General features: G+C 37.5%; 1 protein-coding gene and 1 long non-coding RNA gene across 10 annotated transcripts in view; both read right to left on the reverse strand.

Annotated features, from left to right (window-relative positions):
* Positions 1 to 27,483, reverse strand: part of LOC149108180 (uncharacterized) — a 217,721-nt gene that overhangs the window by 136,330 nt on the left and 53,908 nt on the right. The gene's annotated exons all lie outside the window — the stretch shown is intronic.
* LOC110053062 (uncharacterized) overlaps positions 1 to 27,483 on the reverse strand; it is a 96,545-nt gene that overhangs the window by 65,222 nt on the left and 3,840 nt on the right. For 8 of the 9 annotated variants that reach the window (XM_089295668.1, XM_089295666.1, XM_089295667.1 and 5 more), the window contains 10 exons: positions 20,045 to 20,133; positions 18,375 to 18,497; positions 17,505 to 17,575; positions 17,068 to 17,174; positions 7,956 to 8,059; positions 4,504 to 4,587; positions 4,178 to 4,230; positions 3,436 to 3,537; positions 3,088 to 3,126; positions 2,322 to 2,399 (listed from right to left, as the gene is read on the reverse strand). In XM_089295668.1, coding sequence (XP_089151794.1) covers positions 2,322 to 2,399; positions 3,088 to 3,126; positions 3,436 to 3,537; positions 4,178 to 4,230; positions 4,504 to 4,587; positions 7,956 to 8,059; positions 17,068 to 17,174; positions 17,505 to 17,575; positions 18,375 to 18,497; positions 20,045 to 20,133 — 850 coding nt within the window. Of the gene's footprint in view, positions 1 to 2,321; positions 2,400 to 3,087; positions 3,127 to 3,435; positions 3,538 to 4,177; positions 4,231 to 4,503; positions 4,588 to 7,955; positions 8,060 to 17,067; positions 17,175 to 17,504; positions 17,576 to 18,374; positions 18,498 to 20,044; positions 20,134 to 27,483 lie in introns of those variants that run through there. The other variant, XM_089295672.1, reaches the window with a different exon arrangement.

A 27,483-nucleotide genomic window follows, 5' to 3' on the forward strand; every position in this document is an offset into this window, starting at 1 on the left:
AACAGTCAGTGGTTAGTGATATGCTGCTCTTCTGGTAATCCTGGGTTAAGTACAGGTTCATTAAACTTGATTTGGTCACAGTAGAAAAGTTTTGCTTTCATTTTAGTCATGTACTTGGTAGTGTAGTTGATTGCGTCAATGTCAACGAAGCACACACATGGAGCTTAAACCATGCTTTGTGTGATGCACAGAACATGTGCGTGCTAACAAATGTAGGCACCATCCTTGAGAACAGCAAAAGTGGTGATCATCTAATTAACTAGCCTGCGTAGCAAGCGTTTCTGTGGGGTTTGGAAGCAAAGAAAGACCAAGGAACAGGATTTTCGGTGTTTTGTCTGCGTGGAAAATGGGGCGAGAGCCAAAACAAAGAAAGAGGAGGGTGAGAGAGGGGAAGGAAGGAAACGCTTGCAGACAAACCCCTAGATTTTGAAAACCTCCGTTCGCCAGCGAACCGAGCTCGTGATTGGCTGGGCTAGTGCAATATTATTGACATGTGTCGATCAAAGGTATTTTAATACCTTTGAGTGCCAGACAAAAGGGGAAGACGTGTTCGAAGCTTGGTTACAAAACGCTTTAACTTTTCTCACTGAACGAGGATTTAGTCGTCAGCTTCGACAGTACAGTAGAAATCCTCTAGTGCAATGCTGACACTTAAGTTTTTCGAAGCCGGCACATTATTGCAGAAGCAAATACCACACAATTTGCAGCTGTTCCTTCAATTTTAACATCACTTTCTTGAATGCCACATGCGCCAAGCACAAGATAATCAACCATGGGACAGAAAATTCGCACTACTGCATGGGAAAACCTAGTGATTTCGTCTCGCTTGTTACATGGCAACATGTTGTCGTAGGTACTCTGACATTTCTTTAGAAGCATTTTTGTTGACAGCATTCAGAACCTCTGGGTACAATTCTGAATGATTTGTTATAGTGTTAGCTGCAGCATGCCAGTTTTTGTCACATATTTGCCTTACCAAAAATTTAGTCGTCTCGTCGCGGGGAATTCTTACGAGGATATTTTATAAACAATTTTGACTTGGAGGCCGCCTAGGGGAAGATTATCTTTATTCAGATACTGGTCAAGATTATCGTTATTTCCCCTCTCAGATGTTAGCCTGCAGAACAGGCAGATTAGCGGGCTCTAACGCGCGCCCGCTCATGTATCACGTTAGAGCCCGCTAACCCGCCTGTTCTGCAGGCTACTTGAAGCCTCTCCTGCCCAAATTCCAAAGTTTGCTGAGAAGACTTTCTGTTGTTTGTTTTTGCTGCAGGCAATAACACTCGAACCAATTTGAGGATCTGGCATTTCCAGCAAACGCTTCTTTACTGGAATTGCCTTTGTGGGAGTTGACTTGCTAATTTTACCTTGTATTGATTCCTGGATGAATGAATACAGTGATCCAAGATTTCGAATCATGCGAGCACAAGGATTACTAACACGACTGGAATACTTCTCACATTTTAACTTTCTGGCAGATTTGTGCTAAAACTTCACCCTTGCAGTCCTTCCTTTTAGATGGATTGAGTAGAAATATAGCTTGATCATAAATTACCAAATATAATTCATCAAGATTTCTCCGTTCTCACTGTACGCTCGTTGTTTCAGACATGTTTTGACAAGTAAAGTTTATTTTCGTTCAAAGTTCACTTCTACTTTGGAAGGCCGAAGATTTTATTGGTTAATTTATGACAGCCGATGACAGCACGAAATCTCAGTGTGTGCACTCAGGCATGAAAGGCTAAGTGGGCAGTTTTCAAAATCCAGGGGTTTGTCTGCAAGCGTTTCTTTCCTTCCTTCCCCTCCCCCTCCCCCCTCTTTTACTCACTCCATTTTTCACGCTGTAATTCTTTGCTCCTAAACCCCACAGAAACGCTTGCTATGCAGGCCACTAATTAACTCAAAAGTCACTTAAGGTGGCTCAAAACAGTTTCCAGCAGTTAGATTTTGATGGGTTGTTATAATCACTCTTTATCACTTGATGCTACAATCATGGTACCAAAAAACTGCCCAATCATTGGTGAACATGTCATCATTTTCAAGACACAGTAGGTTAGTATAGCAACAGTATTACCTTCTAAAAACACCCTTAATTACAGCTTATAGGCTTATAATTCAAAAACAGCACTATGAATTTATTTTATATTATCAAATTTTAATAAACATGGTAAGACGCAACTTTTGGCAAAGTTTTAAAAAAATTCTGTACATAGGGTTCAGAGCCACCTTAAATTTTCAAAACTTTAAAAACCAAGAATTCAATTCGACCCATTCTATTATTTAAAACAGCAAAATTCAACCCAAACAAAAGTCTTGTTAACCTTGATATCTCCCAAAAGATCCTGATTAGCTGCTCTTGGAGATGACAGGGGTGTTGAAGCCATAGATGAAAAGGATTCCTATAATGTCAATAGAACAAACTTATCATTAATTACACAAACCAAAAGACCATATGACTAATTATTAGCAAAGCACAAGAGAAATTGTTAATTTTTTAGCTATGTTTTCCAGCATAGTTGTGCTGTTACTAGTCAGATTTCTTACTAGTAATTTTCAATGGACAACTCTAGCCGTTAAAAAAATGCAATTTTTCTGAAACAGGTGCAGTGGCAGTACAATTTCTACACACCATGCTACTATTTTCACATCCAATACTATTCATTGCTCCCAGGGATTCACATCAAGTGTCGTGCTTCTATCTTACAAAGGAGGCATGTAGGACTAAATTTAGTGTTAAAACTATTTTTTTAACCCTGGCCCCCAAACTTTTGGTTATAACTAGTTTAGGTCAATTAGCATGTGGTATTGACTTGTAGAATGACCATATTGCTTGTGCCTCTGAGGTCCCTTGTGACTATCAATTGATGTTACATTGTGAAGCTTTTTTGCAGTCCTTTTCAGTAGTCTGAGGGTTACTTCAGATGCCCATGGGGCAGACATGTGAGCGAGAGAGTGTACATGGAACATAATCAAAGGACTTCTTTCCCCTGCAATGCACTACCATCTTCATTTGCAACACACAAATAACATACTGAAACTGACATCCAAAATAGCCAATGCATAAATATAATGTGTGCCTAGATTTACCTGTGGTGATAAATTGCCACCATTTACTGAGCTTGTAACCTGAAGAAAAAACAAAGTTAGTACAAAGATGCTGACAATTTTACCACAATGTTTGAGGTAAAATATGCAGGTTTATGGACTTTGCCTGTGGCTTGGTCCATACACCTGCAAAAAAAAGGAACTTGATCAATATTTCTCCAGTAAGAACCTCATGCTAGTTTAATAACATAATAAGATTATAATTACATACTTTTCGTTAGTGAAATGCCATGAGCAAAATACTACAAAGGGTCCTTGTAATTAGATATCAATTTTCATAAGAGCCTGTAGAAACAAACTTTGTTAAATGAATGTAGCATATAGGCTTACCCCAGTATTACTTGACATTGTTGACACTGTTTTAGGGTGCAGTGAAACTGATGTGTCAGCCTCTGATTCTTCAGGACTGCTGAACTGTGAAATAACCTCACCCTAGCATATCAACAAAAGAGTTTCAACTAATTTGAACTACTTCATATGAACACTGAGGTCACACAGTAACAGTCTAATAACTAGACTTATTATCCAACTGCAGCAAATACCGTCCAAATTACAGTACAAATATACAGCGATATTGTACAGTTATTTGTACAGTAGAAAACCTGTTTGCTGGACTTGTCAGCACGTTCACACAAAACTGTCACACTCTCCCTCCTTTACTGATAAATTTGTTGACTACAGCAGTTGGATAATAAATCTCTTATTAGATGTTTTGGTGTGTATCGCTTTATATTCTTACTCATTGTTTGCATTTTGATGATAGGGCTTGTCAAAACATGACACAACTCGTAAAAGTATACAGTGATACTACACACCAAAACATCTAATAAGATATACTTATCTATTAGCACTCCTTGTCTCCTCAGGGTAATGCTTGTAACTTAAAATGTGGACATAACAATGGCAAACTAATATACTGACACATTTGTCGAATAACGGATGACCTGACTAGAAATAAGTACAACTCTGTTTTAAACTGAAATACTGGCTTCAAAGTAATCAAAATTACGAAACATTCAAAGGATGAAATCTGGAAAAACAATCATGTAAAAAGGACTCAATATATAATCACATTTCGTGTACTGCTCTCCTCTTCATCATGTTCAGTATCCTCTGATGTTTCACCTGACAAACAAAATTTTACAACCATAATTATTCATTTTGGAACGTAGATGTAGTTTAAACACACACAGTTCAGCTAGAGTAGTAGATTGAAGCTAGAGAATGTAGCTAGCTGTTGTTTATGTTTGCACCAGTCTATGTTGCAGAATTTCCCCTTGCCACCTTTATTTAATCCAATTTTACAAGTTTGATTTGTCCTTACTTTCTAGAAAGAGTTTTAATGCACAGTCTTCTCTAACAAGCAAGATATTTTGGTATGAAACATAACCATATTACCTGCATCCCATGTTGCTATAGATGGAGCACTGCGCATAAGATCAATAATATCTTGGTAATGACACAAACGTGCATAGTCCTCAGCTGTCAAAAGAGTGAAAAAGTATTGAAAATCATATTTTTGGAATGCCAACTAAGCATCCCAATTTTGATTAGATATGTACCGGTAATTAACAGTGCTTTGCCTAGTTCTTGGCCTGGCCTAATTCTAGTTTGTGCCCATAATTGTGATTCCTCAGTAGTGCATTGCCCATCCCTACTGCGCATGATTTTCGTGTTATTAGCACACGCAAATGAGCACGTGCACATACACAACGTAAAAGATTTCCCTCAAGCTAAGCTCCACACCGAAATAAATGCTTGTTTTCTCTTAAACGAGCATGGTGACCTTGGGTTGGACACCTCAGTTGATAGTAGCGTTGAGTGTCAATAGCATCAGTCTTTTTTATTTCTTTTTTCTTTTTTTAAAGACTGACACTATTGACACTCAACACTACTATCGACTGAGGTGCTCAGTACCACAACCATGGAAGCTTTACGGACTACCGAAACTGCACAAACCTGGTATACCGATGCGACCTATAGTATCATTCTGTGGGTCCCCTACGTATGAACTGTCCAAGTACTTGACGACCATACTGCAACCCCTTACTGACAAATCAAGATACAAACTACAATCTACGGAGAACTTTATTGGCATCATTAAGACAGTACAGATACCCGACGGCTACAAACTTGTGTCTTTTGATGTGAAATCACTGTTCACCAGTATTCCACTTCAATTGGCATTACAGTGTACCGAGATCGCTATACAACAATCTACTATTAAACTACTGTTACCGACAGAAGACATCATGGGATGAACCTAACAACAGGCAGGGAGCAGTTTACAAGATCAAATGCTCCAACTGCCAGACCTCCTACATTGGTGAGACTGGCAGAAACCTTCACACTAGACTGACTGAACACAAACAAGCCACGGGAAATGGTGACGCCAACAATCACATTGCTGTACATCACCAACTGACAAACCACAACATCGACTGGGACTCTGCTCAGTGCTTAACCTACAATACAAACTATTTTCAACGACTGATTCTGGAAAGCTGGTAAACTAACCTAGAACAAACGCCTCTTAGCAAATGTCAACAACTACCTGCACCTGCAAAGGACATCCATGACAGAGATAAAACTGGCAAACAGACTTCTAACTGACTGACTTAATTTGACTAACAGTAAACGGATCAAAAACCGACCAATTTGACTAACAATAGACGGATTGAAACCAACCAATGACTGATGACAAACTTAACACCAGTCTTTTAGCCAATACCATCATGGCTAAACTGACCAATCACGTTCAACGGACCAGACTTATAACATCATCGACTGACAAACACTATTCACTTGACTCTGAAGATGACTTCCACTCAGGTTGTCAAAACATCAGTCACCAACAACGGTTCTTTTCAGAACTACCCGCACTCGGATGATCACACTATACGAACTACTGATACTCCTGGGTTCAAACCATTTACTGTGTAAAACACAGCATTTATTTTGCAAATGAAATAATTTCTTTGCAACGAAAATTGCACTCACCAAACAGGCGAGTGATCTATTATTTGCACTTGCCCGACACTTAAGAAACTCGCCTGGTGACCTATATTTTTTATTGCATAATTTTGGTGTACAAATTATCCTCTTTAATAAAGTTAAAAAATTAGGACAACAATTGTTCGGAAAGAGAAAAAGATATAGCTAAAAGAGTGCACAAAACCGATACAGGAGGCTGCGAACTATGACCTCAAAAACAACGTTTCGAGGAATGTTTTGAGTCAGTGTCATTTAGAATTGTGGGATTTTGCCATAAATTATATATATGACATTGTTCCATGTGCCCAATACTGTCTACCTAATATCAAGATATTTTCCAGTACTGCTTTAACAACCTTTGCTTCCAGCTACCACAAAATGTAGTGTGAACTGATGAAATAACAGGCATGATTAGGAACTAGTGAGACAATCTCAGATAGTGCAGAGTGTAATTTACGGCTCTGATGCAGTAGTCATACAGGTCCTCCTCACCCCTGCTGTTCTGTCCCTTGGTAGTCAACTATGCCTTTTCCCCTTTGCAGAGTATGAGAGTATGTTTTTAACTTACTGCTGGAGGTAAATGGAATATAAAAGTTAAATATCTGCTGAAAAGTCGAAGAGGAACGATTTTGTTTGATTCAAAACGGAAATTTTCATTTCACCAATAAACAAGAATTAATCTAATTATCAAATAGTCACGTCAAATCACGGAATAGTGTGTTCTAATTCTGTTGCCAGCCAAGTTGGTGTAAACAATAAAACCACATCAAACTAATACACAATGCTATCGAGTAATACAGATGAGGAGTGTTTCAACAAGTATTGAAGGTAGAGATCTTTCCTTGACCGAAATTATATCCCACATCGGTGAGCAAGTCGCGTCATTAACTGATGAAATTAATTGGAGGTTTCAGTAAGTGCCACGGAAACTGCAGCAATAATAACAAAGTTTCTTTTGTCACAAATGTACTAGTTTTACATGTAACTAACGCAGGAAAGTTTCGGCTGAATATGATCTTTGGGCTCTCTTTCATAGAAGAGGAAAGAAACAACCTGCTAGGGAGAAGCAATATGTTCCGATTCTCTATTTCAACCCTGGCAAACACACAATAGTTATAAAACAGCACACGACATTTCTTGAATCGAGCTAGGGAAAATTCCAGAAGATACCCAGTCACAGTAACATTCATCGCACTAAAAGAGGAGAACTGATGTTACCTGAAATATAACTGCTATCCCCAGCCAAAACGAGAGTGTGATATCACTCATTACAAAAAGTAAAAAAAAGTGCATCTGACTTCGAGAACAGAGTCTATCAGACTAGCAATGCTAGAACGCATGTGTCTTATATGTTATGAAATGTACCTTTCACCTAACATAAAGTCGACTTTGATGCTTAACTAATCTGCGCATGCGTTTGGAGCAAATTGCTTTTGTTCTTGAGAGAATGGCACCACAAGGATAGCATGAGATTTGCAAAACCGTATATATATTTTTGTCATGTTATTAAAGAAGGCAACGTAAGTATGACACGTTTTGCGTAATGTACTCGGGTACCTACCACACCCAGTCCCCCCTTCCTACAAGGCTAATTGATTAATTGAAATTAATTCATTAAACAAGTTTACACCTTATAGCATTAGTGCCTTAGTGAACAGCAGCCCCCTAAACCATCCCAATAGTGCACTCTGCACTAATAAATGGGGTAAGATCGGCCCATCATATCTCTTAAGCAAGAATGGTGACCTATCTTTTTTATTGTATTTTTTGATACAGTGCTTGGTAGGGAACTTTCAGGGAAAGTTTCAAAAAAATTGTTCAGCAACTTTTATTTCTGAGGAATCACCTTAACATACCTGTATGGTCACTGCTATCTGTCAGCTGTGGATTAGCACCTCTTTTTAGAAGCATCTCTACAGTTACGGAAAGTCCAAGTAATGAGGCATACATTAGTGCAGTCCTGAAAAACAAACCAAGTCAGGAACAGTCAACCATGTATACAATGTACAGTGTATATCCCTATTTCAATAGATACCTGAAAAAGTGATAACATAAGCACAAGTTTACACATTGTTACACGGTACAACTGTGCAGACCAGATAACATTTTCTTACTGCTATACCAATAAAATGTAGAGCCTCAGATTCACACTTTTTTCCCTTACAACATAACAACATAAGACATGTTTGCATTCCATTGTGGACATACTGACACAATGACATATTAGCATCATAACAGCAACTGAACACAAGGACATAAGGATAACACTGATCTGTTCCTTATGTCATTATTTTTTTAAAACAAGTGTGAATAACATTGACTTATGATGACAGTGACATTGAGGATGAAGAGGATGATGATGATGCGTTAAATTAAATATGGTAAGCATCCTTAGGCAAATACTTGGCCAACGAAAGGTGAAAAATATGGCAATTTTCATTTTCACTACTGCATTTTTTTTAAGTTGTTGTTGTTTTTTTGTCTTTTTTTAATTAAGTAGGTTGCTACCAGTATAAATTTATCATAAAATGAATGGTTGCTTGGAGCCTCATTTCCGTGCAGGAAATTTGACCACGTGGCAAATGACAATATTATCAGTGCAACCATATCATGGAGGGATCAATTTTGAGAACGTTTGACAAGCTATTGTGAACATTTAAAAAAGGTTACATGCATTTGTCTGGTCCAGCTTCGCTTTCATGCTGGGTCATGTGACCACCTCTTAATCAGGAGCTGTCGCTAAATGATCAAATTGCATATTTCTGCAATTTTGAGTAAGTTTGACAAGCTTTTGCAAACATTAAATATAGTAATATGTAATATTCTATTCCAGCCTGGTTTTCATGCTAGAAAATCACGTGACCACTTCATAATCAGCAGTTGTCACTAAATAATCAACTTATGAATATCTGCCAAGTTTGGTGGTTAACTGATAGTAATTGATGAGGTTATGGAGAATTTAATGTACTAGCCTCGTTTTCAGGTTGGCTCATATACGTCCGATTTTCAACCCTCCTTAAAACCCGTCCTAGCAAGTTGCAGAGTTCCCACCAAACTTTTCATGTTTACTAGACCCTAATGAACACTTTTAGACTGGTGGCTTGCCTTCAGCACGAAATTCCCACAGGATTACATTTGCTCCCAGACTAATGAGGTTAAGTTTGGTTGCCTTGCTGGCCCCTTCAAAACCTCATCTTTCAAAAACTTCCAGATTCAACCGTTGGCCTTGTCCTTAAAAAAAAAAATTGTAAAAAGTGGCGTACTATCTTCCATCTATCCTTCCCAAAAAGTCCTCGAAGAGTTTAAATGCCAATATACCCATTGAAGATTTCACCCTCCAATATATCTGAATGAATGATGCCATTTTCTTGGTACTTGAACATGGTCCAGTGCAGGCTGTTACATGTCCAAAACTGATATTCAATATGCCTTCAGAATTATCCCTGTTCATCCCAAGGATTGGGAAATCCTCAGAATGTCCTGGGAAAGCCACTAACATTTTGACAAAGCTCTTCCCTTTGGCCTATAAAGTGTCTATTTCCTTAAAGGCCCAGTTTCACCCTCAATACATTGCGTGCCTCTCACTTCACTAATGAATTTTGTGCAGTAGAAAATTATCCATGAAGTGAATCACTTCAAAATCCATTTTAATCCATGGTTATTTTCAGGTTCTGTAATTAGTGTAAATAGGCTTCTTTGTTATTATATTCTTCCTTTTCATCAGTATTTTGGATAAAGTTTTTAAATAAGGTGTTCAGTTCGATCATTTTGTGTGAGCACGTAGCTGTGGTGTGACTGAGATTGGTAATGGCAGATAAGGAGAGAACTGCGCGTGTTGGAAGGCCCCGTTTACCGAGTTCCGCTAAGTATATTCATCTTCGCCAGTCGGTATTTAATCTTTGGAGAGAGGAAAGACATTCTGGGGAAGTTCATGGATAGCAAATTTGCAGAATATCTTCTACATCGAAGGTGAGCTTGCTTTACATAAGCTTTCGACCGCATATAAAAATAAGCGTTCTTGTTGTTTGGGTGATGGAACCTAAGGTTACATTGCTCCTAATGAGGTGGTAACTTATGCGAATTTGTGTTTACATTTTGCTTTAGAGCTGAGGGAGACCCTTCTACCCATGGGGATGAGAAAATATCCATACCCATACCATGGGTGGCATCTTGAAATTGTGTGAGGGAGAGAGAGGGTGTTTCATAGACTGGAATTCTGAAGGCATGGGGGGAGCGTAATGAGTTTCAGTTCTGAACTGAGGGTTGAAACACTAAGAGCTTCACTTCAAATTGCTGATCTGTTAACTTTTCTAGTTCGTAAATCCGTGAAAATCACGCACGAATCAACCGCAGAAGCAGAAAAAAGATAGACCAAGCAGGTGTTAGCATTCGTGCTGATGAAAGCAGATCAAATTTGGGTTGTGCAGCAAGCTCCACATCGAAGAGATGTTTAAGTTGATGAATTGGCTAGTCATTAGTCAAGATTAACCCACTAGCACCTGTGCTGGCCGTAAACCACCCCCTGAATCCCAGTGCTGGCCACAAACGACCACAAAAAAGCATGTGAGGACAATCATCTTTCCTACTAAAGCATCGATCATAATTTTTAAAGGCAAAAAATAGAAGAAAAGTGTCTCTTACTTTTGGCATGATATAATCAGCAAGAACTCAACAAAATCTGCTGGTAAATAAACACACAGATTCACAAAGGCTGGAAGTTTTCAAGACGTTTTCATAATGTAAACTTTTGACAGGAATGTAGATGGCAACCGATGGACTCGACCCAGTCCCATTATGTCGCCGTTGCCATCACCATTATTGTATTGTAAGGTCTCTCATCACAAGCGATGCTGACCAGTTTGTTCCACATGCAGTTCAAAAGGTCATGCTAGTGGGCTGTGATTGGTGGTTTTCGAACCGTATTGTTATGCACCTGAGAAACCTTCACCTGACAAATGAGGCAAACCTGCACCGTTATAAATTTTGACAGTCTTGCTTTTCGGTCTGTTTGGTAGTTTGGAACCAATGGAATCATCTGACTGATGTTGGTTTATGGTAAAAAAAAATAGCACAATGTGCTATTTTTTTTCTTCCGGTCTGGCGACGGAAGCCAAATTAAGTGTCCCAGGGAGGTCTGCAGGGTACCTGGTACTATAAAGAGTTAAAATTTTCCCATTCCGATGCCCTGTAGCTGAGTGGGAAGAAGCGCTGGAGCGTCATACTATGTATGGCGTGAAGGGGTCCCAGGTTCGATTCCTGGCAGGGCACACTCTACTTTTCTTTTCTTCTCTTTTCTATTTTTTTTTCTAATGTACTGTTCATTGAACTGTTATAGACATTCAAAATTTGGCTATAACTAGCGCAGGTTTCTTCGCTTTGTTGGCTAGTGTTACCGTTGAGGGAAAGGTTAAGGTATACCCGGGGCATCACATCGAACGTTCGGTTTTCGAACTCAAGCTAACTTAATCTATTTTAGGCTATCGTCGATTACATGTCGCTGTCGAAGTTTTCGTTGTTCTCTGTGACGTAGAGCACATTGCCTTTTTCAAGTTGTAGATTTTTAAAAACGTTGCCCACTTTAAATGCTCAAACTTCACTTTAAAAAAAGACCTTGAAGTTTATCGACGCGTGACGGAATTTTAAATCGGTCTATAAATCTTCGGAACTTTATTATTTAATCGAAGGTGGGCTTAAACGGTTTATTCTAGCAGCATCGATAGTAAGAGCTATTTTAATGTTTTGGTTTCAAAAAGAAGAGGAGAACTTAACAGGAAAAAGAGGGGCTGACGTTGTGTCGAACCGGTCTCAGGACATAACGTTAGTTTATTCGAACATGATCAAAGGGCATTAATTTTGTAAATATAATACTTGTATAGGCTCAAACAGCTAGGGGTCGCTGATTTTATTTCATTGAATTCGCTTTTTGAAAACGCTACTCGCTCAAATGTTCAAACTTCACTCTAAAAAAAAAACGTTGAAGAGTTTATCGACAACGGCACAGATAAATGGGCGAATCTTTCGATACACAAGGAACTTTATTAATCGAAGGTGTATTTCGATGCACTAGCAGCATCGATAGTAAGGGCTATTTTAATATTTTGGTTTCAAAAAGAAGAGGAGAAATTAACAGGGGAAAAAGGGGCTGATGTTTTGTCTCACGACAAAATGTTGTCTTACGCGACGCGCAGCGCTTTAATCGACTGTGCTAAGGAGACAACGTAACCAAACTAGGTTAATTTTATAAATATAATATTTGTATCGGCTCGAACAACTAGCGTCGCTGATATTCGCATTTTGAAAACGCTTCACGCTCAAATGTTCAAACTACACTTTAAAAAGAGACCTTGAGAAGTTTATCGACGGTGGCATCGATAAATGGGTGAATCTTTCGATACACACCGAACGTTATTAATGGAAGGTGTATTTCGATGCGAACTCGAATGGTTTATTTTAGCACTAGCAGCGTCGACTGAACGGGCTATTTTAATGTTTTGGTTTCAAAAAGAAGAGGAGAAATCAACAAAAAAAAACAAACAAACAAACAAACAAAAAAAAAACAAAAAAAGAGGGGCCGGCATCGTGTCGAACTCGACTCACTACAAATGTACCTGCTCTCGATCCGCGTAGCGCTTTAATCGCCTGTACTAACACGACAATATGAATAAGCAAGCATTTTCTTATGAATGGGATACTTGTATCGGCGCGAACAACGAGCGGCTAATGTGACGCTTCGTTGATTTCATTGTCCAGCAAAACAAAAGGTTTCTTTTGTTTCGCGTTCAACAAAAAGATGCCGCTAGGAAAAGTGTCTTTTTTTGCATACGTTATTTCTCGAAAACGAAGACTAACCCAGTGAAAAAAAAATACAGGGCAATACTTTCAGCTGAAATGAAGTCCACATGCAAAATTTCAGCTAATTTGGAGCAAAAACAACAACAACAACCAAAATCGTCACTTATCCCCTTTTATGACTAGCTTCTTAACATTTTCAGAGAGAACCAAAGGAGTGGTAAATAGCCAGGATGTTTATACAAACAGTGAGAGTACATTTTATACTATTTACTTCACGGGCAAATCGCATCAACTTGAACTTGAACATTAGTTCAGTTGTGAGGCCATGGTGACTCTTTGCTTAGACAGCAGCTCCATGAATTAGAAAAGAATAAAACTTTCGATATTTCCAAAGTGTAAAAAATCTGCGAATCGAGGGAACAAGCCCGTGAAATTTGAGAATCGTTCTATTAACCAAATTTTTATAAGCTAACTGTTTGCATAATATCTTGAGCTGGAGAATTCTTTAATGTTCTGTCATGTGTTCTGGTACTGAAGTAAGGTAAGGCAAAAACTGTGTAAAGCTTTTCTTGAATTTTTCTTCAAACAGGAACAAAGCTAAATCCCAGAAATAATCACCCGGTGTACAATTTACAACACTTCACAACACTTCACAGACACTGAAAGCAAATTGAGAGGAGAATACAATTTTTCTACTCTCAGACGAGCTGTCAAGCCATGTCTGATCCTGTCTGCTCAATTCAATATCACACTTAAATTAATTTCCATGATATATCATTCATATCTATTCTTTACTGAAACAGAAAAGAACAATTTCAGTGTTTGAAAACAGTAAAATTGAAGATTTGTTGTGGAAGAAAAAAGCCAGCTCATTGTTTCCCATAAAGTCGTGACTAATCGAAGCCTTTCAGACTGTTGCGGTTTGCCGGTTACCTCTTGTGGTTTTGTTTCACATCTGATTGGTCACAAAACAATAGGCATTCCAAAAATTTTCTCTGGTGTTCAGAGTTTAACAGGAAAGACTGTAAAAGTAAACAGTGCTTCAGACATGCAAATCATGCACACTGGATTTCTCTGTACTAATTTATGGCAACCTGGTTTGTTTGTTCAGTTTATTCACTTCGTTCAAATATATTTTTGGAGTCTTATTCAGCGACTACCTAACTGCTGAGAAAAGAACTAAGTGACCACTAATTTAACATGGTTGAAATATGATTGACCTCAAAATATTGGCTTGTTTTTGTCGTCTATTTGATTTATACCTTTCATGCATCTTTCTTTCACTGTTCTGTATTACTTTGTCATGTGGCAAAGAAATTGTTTGATTTCTTGTTTTAAATTGGTTTTTACACGTGTCTTCCCTTTTATATTTCATTGTTTTCCCAAATGTTAACCATTATAATAGTACAAGAATGCAAATTCTGTTGTATTAGGGTTTGTTTTGTCCTCTGAAGTCAATAATAACTCATTTAGGCATATTCAATTTTCTTGGCTTCTTTTGGGCATTTTGTCACACGGCAAACAAATAATATAATTTCTTGTTTTCTAATTGGTTTTACACGACGGCTGAGTTCCTTTTGTTGATATTTTCTCGTATTTTGGCCCTCCGTTAATTCAACTTTAAATAAATGAAGTCTTGAAACCCGATCTTGTGTCTGTGGTTACTGCATATAATTATCACTAATGGTTATTTTTGTGCTTACACTCGTTCTGAAATATTTTAAAACATGCCAGGGAAGTAGGGGTGGGTCATGTGCAATTCTCTGTAGGCATCAATGAGTTAATATAAAACTAGTGAGACAATCTGATACCTGTGTAGTCACACAGGTCCTCACCCCTGTTCTCTCCCTTGGTAGTCAACTAGGCCTTTTCCCCTTTACAGAATATGCGGAGCGGACAAAGACATGATAAGGCATAATCTTAGCAGTGTGTATGATTCATGTTTGTATTTTCTTTCAAGGCCCAAAAATAACTTACAATTACCGTTTGTCAAGACAGTTTTGAATTTTATCGTAGTATTTTACTTAACTTTGAGTTTCATTCACTTTAAATTCAATAATATGTAGACGTAGAAAATGTGACAATTTTACTTTTCACACCAACATTTGTAACTTGATACTTTTGTTTTCCTCGCCAAGGTATGCAATATGATATCCTTGTTACCTCAAAAATATAAGAATAGATGTGTATTTTGTTTTACTCACTGCTGGAGATAAAGGAACAAAGTCAAATATGTGATGAAAATTTGAAGAGGAACAATGTTGTTTATTCAAAACGCAAATTTTTATTTCACCAATAAACAAGAACTAATCTAATTATAAAATAGTCACGTCGAGTCACAGAATAGTGCATTCTTATTCACGTCAACCTAGTAAACAATACTATCTATCAATACAACAGAGGAGTGTTTCAACAAGAAGTATTGAAGGTAGAGATCATTACTTTGCCGAAATTATATCCTTCACCAGTGAGCAAGTCACCTCAAAGACTGATGAAATTAATTGGTGTGTAGACTACTCCAGCGAAATAGGGAAAGCGACACCAATGGCAAGATAGACCGACAACGAATTTTGGAACTGAGAATGCAGTGATTGTTTTAAACATCTGAGTCGAAGTGAAGATGCATTTCCAGAGTTTTAAATGTGTTTTCCACTCTCACGCGCGATGTCAATGGGTCGTGAGACCCAGGCTTTCTTATATATGCTAAAATGTCCATGTCGAATAAATCGAGTCCGTCATTGCTGAGTATTTTTTCTCACTCTCAGCTGAGTGAGTAGTGCCTTAAGACACCTAAGAACATGCTTAAGGAAAAAGGAAAGAGATCTTCGAAAGTCGGCTTCATATTTATATTAGTGGGCCACCAGTCAAAAAAAAAGCTCTATTATCAACTAGGAAAAGAGAGACCAGGGGAAAGCTACCAAGGTCTTCTCGACTTCAGTAGAAGGTAAGGGTTATGCCAAATTCAGAGGAAGATTATACATAGGAGAGATTATCTGATTGAGGCCATTGAGATTTTGAGTTAAAGAATGGTTATTTAACATAAACATGGTAAAAATAGTCATAGGTTCGATTGTACTTTAGGTCCAAATACTGACTGGAAAAAGGCTGAAAATAGCAATTCCAAGCGTCTAAATTTCAAAATTTCCCGGGGGGGGCATGCCCCCACATCCCCTAGGAGGTTAGCAACTTCAGCGCTCGAAAGCATGCCCAAGCCCTTAGAAAGGATGCCCCAATATGCCCCCCAGCATGCCCCCAGCCCCTAACAAAATCTTGAAAAATTGAAGTAGCTAAGAAATCTTTTCCTTCATTCTGAGTTGAAATGCGATGCTTTAAAAGTAATCATAAAGTAATCATTAAAACTACTGACCAGAGAAATGCTGGCTCTGTGTAAGAATTCCTACTGCTGAAAAGTGTTTGAAGCAAATGCAAAGCATTCAAGGAGTAAATTATATCCGAAGAGATACTTAATTATAATTTTATATACACTTTTATATACACTAAAACAGCAAGGAACTTTCAATGCGTGAGAAAGAATAGTTTCAGCGTGAGAGCGCAAGATTGAATTTGTTTGTGTGAGCCTCATGCTCACTCAGTGGGTGAGACTTGAGAGCACTGTGTCAGTTTTTTTTTTAAATAAACAAAGGTATTACGACGTGTTATAGCTTCGTTTTAATCGAACAAGGTCAAATTTCCCGACACAATTCCTCTGAGACGAAATTCCTACAGGCAACATAGGAATCTTGCAAAATGCCGACATGGCTGGTGACGAATTTCAGACAAGGGACATGGGTACCCCCCCCCTAACAGGGCCTCGGGGTAGGGCATTAATTTTTAAAAATTCTGAAGACAAGGGGGGCTTAAAATGTTCATGCCACCCATGTAAGGGTATGTGGATCCCGCAATGAATTATACAGCCACCTTTGTTGTATACCAATGACTTCACTGACTGAGCGAGCAATTTTTTTCCCCCAACTAACTGCCATAACTCCCTCTTTATGGACCCCAAATGACAGCGAGAATGTGTCTGATATAACAAGAGTTCACTGGACTGCCAAAAGACCCTTAGCTTACTGCGTACATTATTTTATAATTTTTGCACACGTTTGAACACATTTTAGGTCAGTATTACATTTTGCAGCAACCGTTAATAATCGCATTTTAATGTGGGACACTTACTTCTTGGCATTATCTGCAATGTTGACCTTGGCTCCTCTCTCCAACAACAATTTGACAACATCTTCAAAGGCTCCCTGTATTGCCATCAGCAAAGGAGTTCTACCATCCTGGCCAAAGAAAATTCATAAAAAGCAGTTTTTCTTTGGGAAACAATAACAAATAGTGCATGACTGGAATGCTAGCAATCACTTCATGAAGAAAGCTCACTGTGAATTGGTTGGAAAGAAAATCGCTCACGTTTCAAATTGACACGAGGAAAACAACTTGACCATTGTTTAACAAAGGTGATCCAGTTGTACCAATAAAAAAAATGCCTCAACAAATTCAGTGGTGTACAAGTGTTGACTGTGTGATCCTTCAGGAAAAGTTTGCAATCCTTTATATGCATAAATCTGCACTTTACAAATGACAGAACTGAAGGCAAGAATTATTCTTACCTTGTCTTTTCCATTAAGGGATGCGTTGTTATTAAGAAGAAGTTCAACACATCCTTTGTGTCCTTTTGCCGCTAGAGGAAAAAAGAGCAATCATGATACTTTGGGCAACATTTTAGCAAAGGCAACAGCTTTGTTCTTGAGAAAGAACAAACATATGGATAACAAAACAAAAAAAAATCATTCAAAATTTTGACCACATCAATGATTTCAAAATAATATTATTCCTAAAGCTTTAATTTGCTACCTGCATAAACAATGTAAGTACATGTAACTCACCTTTGCTTTGTATAATTGAACATTTCTAATCCATCAGATACTTTCAGTTGACACTCAAACTCATGGTTGAATGAATAATTACCCAATACCACCTTGAACGCCGACAATGTTTTTCTTGATACCACCTTGTGCAAGCTAATTGTTGTTCAATCCCGTAATTTTTTTCCGTATAGATACTAAACTAATACTTTCTCTTTTTCATTTTCTTCCTGTACAATCATATACATGTATATACACGTGCCTGCACCACCATGATATCTTCTCAGGTTTTGGCCTTTGGACCAATTAAAACCTGCAGAGACAACTAGCAACTGAAAAGCTCCTAATGATCACCTCACAGACTCAACAGTTGTTTCCAAAAAAATTGTACAGTATGGAACAGAAACTTGTGAAATTTTAGCATGAGATTAGTTGTCAGATTTACAGGTTGAAGTGTATTTTGATCAATCATGTAAAAAGAGTAATGAATAAAGCCTGAATGCAATAATTTCCACATGGTTTTCACTTGAAACTTTACTAATAAAAATGCTATGTACTACCTAGAGTTAAAAGGGTTGTAATAGTTTAATAATGTCACAGAGCTGCTAAACATACCTGCATGGTGTAGCGCTGTCATTTTTCTGCCATCCTGTGTTCCGACATGAACCTTGTGTTGTAATATTTGCCTCACACATTCAATATTCCCTGACTGTGCTGCCACATGAAGAGGACTACAACCTAAAGACATTAGGCAAGGCCACGAAAAACCTTGTAGTTATTGATTTAGTTATTTAAACTAAGCTAGCAACAAGGGAAATAAAGGGTATTGCCACCAATAGCTTCTCTGTGTGTCTTACCTAAGAAATTTTGGTTCACATATCAAGCTCTATAATTCAAGGCTATATACATCCATATGACAATTTACACATTTACACAGGATAAGCATTTTGAATATTGATCAAGGACATGTAGTGTGTACCTTATTACACAAAATTTTTGCAAAATGTTCATTTCACTATTTTGAGCTGCGCATATTTTGAAACACTTAAATTCCACGATTTTGCGGAAATTTTGTATTTTGAATCACTTTAACTTTGCATTTTTGATTAACAGTCAATAATTTATTGCCTTGGCAATGTTCTTTAACATGTCCTTGAATTTAGAAAACAAAATTTAATTTACCAAAGGTACAATATTGTCAAAATAAACAAAAATGCAACAGCGGGACTATATTGCCACACTCACAACAAAGCAGATCTCACAATGTCCACAAGCAGTTCATGTTTGTATGTAAATTACCGGTCAGGTCAACTGACCACAATATCCATTTACATTCATTTGAAAATTCCAAAATATGATTTTGTAAATATTTCAGTAGTAATAAAGTTGCTCTTTATTGACTGTTGACATAATGTGAGTCCCTTAATTTTTGCATCATGTTATGTTCACACAACACCACTTCAATTATGTGAAAATCATAAGAATTAATTTGTTGCAAAAATTTCATGTAATATGGTAGCTCAAAACAACACTCGCATCGCTACCTTCTGATTTCAGTAATTTTTGGAACTGATAGGTGAAAAATGTAACTGTCACCTAAAACAGGCAAGGAAATCCTTAATAATTCAGAATATGTTGATTTGGATAAATGTGAGTTTCTACCTGCATTCCACTAATTTTAGACACAAATTTAAAGGTACAGTGTAACAGATACAGCATGACTTATTTGTCTTCCCCGATTGATCAAGCATGAACTAGATTCGTTCAGTTTCTTATTAACAAATAGATTTCATGTTGCCATGCATCTGTTCAAAAATAGATCACATTTTGACATCTTCTGTGATCTATTACTAAACAGATGCACTGCAACATGGAATCTATCTAATTTATGTAGAGTCAAACCTCCGATTGCCACAACCTATTGTAAGCGCCCCTGTCTCTTCAGCAGCCACTTTTCGAAAACACCAAATTTTTCTAAGTCAAATCACTATATTTAGAACCTCTTGTAAGCAACCACCTCTTGTATACCATGTGCGACCACTTTCAGAGCTTAAAGTTTGACATTTTCCTTTGTTTTTAACCTCCTGTAAGTCACCAATGGAGAGATAATAGAGCAGAAACTGGATAGTAAGGTGTTGTACATAACATTACCACATTCCTGGGTAGTACAAGAGATGGAAATTTCTCAATGGATGAACTGGATTTTTTCTTGACAATTATTGTCTGTCAAATATTCAAGACAAAAAGTGTAAAGAATAGAGGCAAAAAACAGACCTTATACTTACCTGACCTGTTAACAAATGATAGGTCAGGCTGTTCTTCTAGCAACACCTCTAAACACTCAAAGTTTCCTAACTGACAGGCTGTGTGTAGGCTATGGGAAAAAGACCAATAAAATGCAAAAAATGTACTTTAATCTTAGTGTATTCACATGGCCATGGCGAAGCCCAGATAAACCAGATGAATGTTGAAATGTTGCCATTAGTTTTTTCAAAATTGGTTTATCTCAAATTTGAATGGCAAAACAACAGGTTCATTAAAATGCTCAACAAATGGGTGATTCCAGAAAATACAATGTATCCATACCCTAGGATGGGCGGCATGAACATTTTAACTCCCCATTGCCTTTGGAAATTCCAAAATGCTCAAACCCCCATGTCCCCTGAATTCTAAAATCGTTAACCCTCCTTCCTTTCCTTCTATCCATTTGACTGCCTAAAACTTCTAACAAATGGGAAACTTGCACTTCCCCCGCCCCCCAAGAAAATTTTCAATTTTCAGTGAAGCAAACTAGCACACCAGCAACTCATGTTTGTTAACATTTTAGTACACCACAGCTTCCCCAGTAGTACTCTTTCCTATCTTCTAAGTCTTATCTTTAAGTTGTTTACTATCAAATACACCACAGCTTTACCTGCTTGATTTACAAACTAGGAAAGTCAACAGATCAGTGATTGCAGGCAAAGCCTTTGCTGTCTCCCTCCTCTGGAAATTCAGAGCTGAAACTCCCCCATGCTTTTGGAATTCCAAACTAGGTTACCCCCATGAGACTGGTGTGAGTTTTTCACAGGCAACAAGATCATCAATTGAAAATTTTAAATCCGTAAGAAACACAGACTTTTTTTATATTTTATTAATCTAAGGACTAATTCATCAACTTAAAGGCTTCTTCAATATGGAGCTTGCTGCACAACCCACATTTGATCTACTCTCATCAGCATGAATGCTAACACCTGCTTGATTGATCTTTATCCTGCTTCCACAGTAGTTTGTGCTTGATTTACGCAGATTTATGAACTAAAAAAGCTAACAGATCAGTGATTTCAAGCAAAGCTTTCATTGTCTCCACCCTCTGGAAATTCAGAACTGAAACTGTCCCATCGTTTTGGAATTCCAAACTGCATTACCCCTCCCATGCCTTTGCAATTCCAGTAAAGGAAAAACAGTTTGACTCAAGTTGCAGTGTTCCTCAAGACATGTTTTTGTGTGGAGGTTTACAAATTGAAGGGGTGAGTGCTAAACCATGCTAAGTAACGATTTGGGTGAAAAAAATATTTTGCAAAAGAGCTTCAATTTTTGCATGTGGTCTTCAATGCAATAGAAAAACTTGGTCCTGTATTTTTGTCGCTGGTTTTTGCTTTGTTTTCGAGTTAAAATGTACGCAAAAAACTTGGCTTTTCCTAGCCATGTCTTTAGGGGTTTATTTGTTGAACAGCAAACAGGCAGACTGTTTATAGTGTATGAAGTAAAAATCAAATCCCACAGCAAATAGAGCAGAAATCTGGGAACAGATTGTTTACATCGGTTATTGTGACATGAACACAACACATGAATCGATCAAGTGTCAAACAAAATACCATCAAACAAAAAAGAGATGTGCTGCATTCGAGTTCTGTCAACTAATATCTTAAACATTGTTTTAAAGTACCTTGTATGCCTGCCTGGTGGTTGAGAGCCATCATAAAGCCTCGATAAAACCGTAAGTCATCAGCATGTTTTAAAGAATCAAAATGTGTTCTGAAGCTTCAAAGGCAGCTGATATACCATAATCGTGTTATCGGTGTTCGAAGTCAGATCGAGCAGGGCAGCAAAGTCCAAGAGCAGTACTTGCCCAAGAAAAATACCCTCTGGTGAGTTGTGGCCCATTTGCCAAGCGTTGCTAGCGTCAAAGTTTGGAAAGTGAGAACTGGTTTTAGACTTATAAAATTTGTCTTGTCTCAACCGCCATGTTTTCCTGTGCACGAGGTGTAAAGACCCTTCCTGGCATGCATTGCAATAATGTTCTGCGGACGTTTCTCAAACTGGTAACTAGATTGCTTTAATTTCCTTTTTCATTCAAACATAATAATGGCCAACAAGTAGTGATCGATTGTAACATAGATCTGTGATCCAGGTTGCATTGATTTTATTTCAAATTGGCATGATTTGTAGTGTTTTGAGCTTCTGGGATCAGCGGACATGCAGATGTATGGAGACCCATACGTTGCGCAGAAAGGTTAATCTGTTAATCTGTCAGCCCTATTTATAGAGCGTTTTCATGTGAAGTCATCAAATTCTTAAATCCAAAACTAAACAGCCACCAAAGTTGTTATCCTCATCAGGCATAAGAGGTACCAGCGCATTTTGAACTTCGAAGTTATGGCCGTGCGTGACATAAAGCCACGATCGCATTTGTCGAAAACTATGTATTTATCTCGTGATTTTTAGCCATTGAAGACGTTGCCGTATTTGGAAAAGTGCTTATTGAAATGTTTATTTGTTTTATTTTGTTCTTATTTACACCTTTTTTGACCTCAAATCAACATTTTTGAGCTTATACCATTTTCAAGAGCCCATCATGGGCTCCTACCATTTTGCTGTTTTCTAAGTGAAACCAACATCCTTGCTGTCACCCATTAATGTCAAATCAACATTTTAACCTATTTAGACCTGAAATCAACATCATTGAGCTTACACATTGCGTGAAATTACCATTTTGCTGTTTTCTAAGTGAAATTAACATCCTTGCGGTCAAGCGTTAACATGAAATCAACATGTTAACCTATTTATAATGGTAATTGAACTGAGTGGAGTGCAATTTGGTCTGAAATCACAAGCATGATTTCAGACCAAAATTGCACGACCCTAAGTTCAATTGCCACTTTATTAAATCCATTTTGAAATCGCACAATTTTATCGCCTTAAATTTAGATTTTTGGTGTATTGTTCCAGTAGCCGGTTTCAAAAAAGCGGAACCGGAAACGTCTTTACGTCTCATTTAGTATGCAAAACGATGTCACGTGACGAAAACTCATTCAAGCATGACAAAGAAACAAGCAGTTCTGATCTTAAGTCGAAAATAGTGTACTTCAGGTATAAAAGTGCAATTCTCGTCGCCTGAATCAATTATGGAAGGCCTACCTTTCTTCTGTGGTTGAGGCTGAGACTTTTCATTGTCTTTGGAGAAGGAATTTGAAGGTGCATATCCTGTGTAATTCTGCGATCAATTTCTTTTGAGTTGTGAAACTCCCTCGAGTGCACGATGCCCAGTGGATAGTACGTTTTTTTTCTTTTAAATACTGTTCAATGGCATGATTTTAAGGGGTCCAGCTCGTTATCATCTCCGTTTCTTTTTGTAACCTCGGCGTAAGACTCAATACTCAGGACCTTGTCAAGTTCTTGCAGCACCATTTGTTTTAAGATATTTTCAAGATGGCGGGACTGGCACCGGCTTCGTAAGACGTTCGTTCATGCACTATTTTGTGCAGTGTGGCGTATTTTGACTATGTTTATTCACAGCAACGGAGTTGAGCTGTTTTGTTGCTTCGTTTGAAACTACCAGAAACCTGGAAACATCTACCTTCTTGAGATGACTCTGAATTTGTTGTTGTGTGGTTTTCGTTTGTTTATGTTTTACTGGACTCAGTATCATACGGATCTTGAGCAGATGTTGAAGAAAAATCGCCAAAATATTCGTCAAAATGGACACTGAAAGTTGGGAACTTCCATTAAAGTAGGTCTTCAGCCTAAAGGAGCTCATAATCGTCATTCAGAAACTGTAATTAATTAAATTCATCAATTTTTTTGGAAAAAAAGCTACAGTAACAACAAAGTTTCGGCAATAGAACTTGCAAAATTCTCCACACAGTGGCTTTTTGCCTTTCATTTTCCTGAAATTTTATTGATTACTTTAAACTAATCTTGAAATCTGATTGGTTGTTTTGTTTTACTGGCCCATTCTCATTGGCTGAGAAAAAGATGCGATTTAGAGCAAAAAACAGTGCGATTTGTGAATAAATCACACCACTGAGAGCCAATCAGATTGCAAGGATAACCAGTGATTTCAAAATGGATTTAATAAAGACCTGAAATCAACATCATTGGGCTTATATGCTGCGTTAAATTGACATTTTGCTGGTTTCAAAGTGAAATCAACATCCTTGCCGTCACACGTTAACGTGAAATCAACATTTTAACCTATTTAGACATGAAATCAACATCATTGAGTTTATGCGCTGCGTGAAATTTACATTTTGCTGGTTTCTAAGTGAAATCAACATCCTTGTCGTCACGCGTTAACGTGAAATCAACATTTTAACCTAGATGTATTTAGACCTGAAATCAACATCATTGAGCTTATGCGCTGCGTGAAATTGACATTTTGCTGTGTTCTAAGTGAAATCAACATCCTTGCTGTCACGCATTAACATGAAATCAACATTTTAAACTATTTAGACCTGAAATCAACATCATTGAGCTTATGCGCTGCGTGAAATTACCATTTTGCTGTTTTCTAAGTGAAATCAACATCCTTGCCGTCACGCGTTAATGTGAAATCAACATTTTAACCTATTTATTTATTTATTCAATTTTCACTGCGATTATATAACAAAGGAAAAAAAAATCATAAACGATATTACAAAAATAATGATATTAATAATAATTGTAATAACACATTAATAAAAAAAATCCTAGTACATAACAAGGCAGTGAGGAAGACTAGAAGGGAACTGACGAACCTGAAATCAACATCATTGAGCTTATGCGCTGCGTGAAATTGACATTTAGCTGTTTTCTAAGTGAAATCAACATCCTTGCCGTCATGCGTTAACGTGAAATCAACCTTTCAACTGTTTTTGACCTGAAATTAAGATTTTGTTAAGGTTACGCGTTGTGAGAAAAATCAACATTTTGCTGCATTTTAAGTGAAATGAACATCTTTGCGGTCACACACTGACGTGACAACAAATACAAGTTTTTTGAACCCTTAATGTCTCAGAAGCGATGCAAACTTCAGCAAAAACACATACAGAACATTGTTTAACACACCTAAAAAATAACGCATGCGAAATTTGGAGCTTTTTTGACAAAGTTCACTTTTGATCAAAATACGTAACGCCCATTTTCCACCAAGCCCTTCACATAACAAAACCGGGCTTGGTTATAATAAACTGAGCCGATCCTTTGTTATGAATCCTTTGTTATAATAAACCAAGGTGGGACTTTGACTTATAACAAAGGCTCGCTTCGGTTTATTATAACAAAGGCCCTGGCTTCGTTTATCTAAAGAGCTTGGCTGAAAAAGGGCATTAGGTATTTTTCTCAAAAGTGAACTTTGTTGAAAATGCTCCAAATTTCGCATGCAGTTTTGTTTAGGTATGTTTAGCAATGTCCCGTAGTTTTTCCGCTAAACTTTGCTTCGTTTTCGAGATATTGTGTATACAAAAAACCACTTGGTTTTCCTAGCGGCGTCTTTATAAAGCAAAGCAAAAACCAGCGGCAAAAATACAGAACCACATTTTTCTATTACATTGAGGACCACATGCAAAAATTCAAGCACTTTCGCAAATATTTTTTTCACCCAAATCGTCACTTAGCATGGTTTTGCAGTCACCCCTTCAATGATCCTTCATCATAGGCCTGCAATGCGTGCAGAGAGTTTTATTATATAGCTCTCTGCAGGCACTGCAGGCCTATGATGAGAGAGCATAATTATTGTCAATATTACAGTTTTGACAATTCCAAGGAGTTTCGGCCATTCTTTCCACTAAATACCTGATAGCTGTGACGGTAAAGGCTTTGTGGTTCTGCCATGTACTAGGCCATGCGCACAGTGTTGGTCTACCGAGCCGCTACAAAATATGTAATGCTAAAAAACACGGTGGAGTATAAAATTTAAGGACAGCTATAACAATCTGGCGGCATCAAATGAAAGTAAATTATATGTGCATTTATCTCCTAATGAGAAAATCCCAGAATATCTACTTACTTTCACTTGAAAACAAAATGAAAACACCATACAGGAAATTGACGATAAAAACAGGAGTGAACGAGTTTGAAATTTTTGACATCCTTTCTGTTGCTGTTAAAATTTTGAGACAAAAGTCTTGAAAATCAAGGTGCACATGAGTTGCAGAATCAAGTTGAATAGGTATTTTTCACAGAAAGTCAACACAACCAAAGATAAAAGTGATTTTCTAGCGTTACATTCATATTTTTGAACCAAAGTTTTGGTCCGAATTTCAACGTTAAACATAAGCGTTTTGTCCAGCTTGTGAAAACGTTCACATCGTTCGTTTGGTTCGTTTTGTTTCCATCATTTGGATTGTTTCTATCGTTTGCAATGTTTTTATTGTGCGTTTTGTTTTTATCACACGTTCGTATCATTTCTATTATTCGTTTGATTTCTATTTTGAGTATCGTTTACAACCCGGGTTTTGAACTATCTTTGGCGTCCTTGTTCTTGCGTCTGTTGCTTGGTGACTTGCCACTGGCACATGAATCTCGACTTCAGCTTCAATTGATGCACAGTTCAGGCACAGGCAAGCACAGTTTAGGCACAATGAATGCAAATTTTACATAGTTTATAAATCTTCCAATGCGCAGATCATTTAAAATGTTCTTCAGCATTATTCAAGGATGTGTTTAGAGTTATTTCACTGAAAGCATTGGCAAGCCTGCTTTCCCAATGCATCGAAAAAACGTGCAAAATGTTTGAAGTAAATTGCTTGTAAACAGTACTTGGAAGACTGTTGGAGTATCATTTTTGTTCCTAAACTGGACCAGAACCATGCTGCTCTTCCTAAATTTATTACATGATTAGCCAGTGCTATGAGAGGTTTGAACTCAGTGAACTTGGGATCAGCTGAAAGTTTCGTGGCTTTCAGTGGCAGCATTAAATTACTCATGTCATGTCAATTTCTGTTACATTAAGGCATGTTTAACATGACAACTTGTTTTAAAGTACAAACGAAACCTCCTGTGCCTTCGTAAAAAACCTAGACGGATCCCAGATGAAACAATTGTGTTGACTCTTTTTGTTAACTTTTGATACAATACAATTACAGGCTGGCCAATCAGAATCGTTGGTTCTCACGGCTAGTAAAATTCCAGGTTGAATGAAGCAGAAAGGTTACCACTGATTTATCCATTTTTTTTTTTTTTAGGCCTGGTTTAAACGTCGCATTTTACATGCGCCAAATCAAATACTAATTTTAGTCGACTCGAATGAATAAGTTTGGCTGATTTGATTTAAACGTCACATTTTTTTGCTGAATAAAATTGTTGAGCGCAAGCGATAGCGACGTGTTAATTCCCATTCGAGCACACACAATTTATTTAACATAATTTATTTAACATAATTTATGAATTAGATTCGGCACATGTAAAATGTGGCATTTAAATCAACTGTTGAACTTCAGTCAAATACTCGACTGAACTCACATTTAATTGAAATATGTCGCAT

Source organism: Orbicella faveolata, unplaced genomic scaffold, assembly GCF_042242905.1.
Source record: "Orbicella faveolata isolate gen_17 unplaced genomic scaffold, um_ofav_v1 contig_26, whole genome shotgun sequence".
NCBI classification, from domain to species: domain Eukaryota; kingdom Metazoa; phylum Cnidaria; class Anthozoa; order Scleractinia; family Merulinidae; genus Orbicella; species Orbicella faveolata.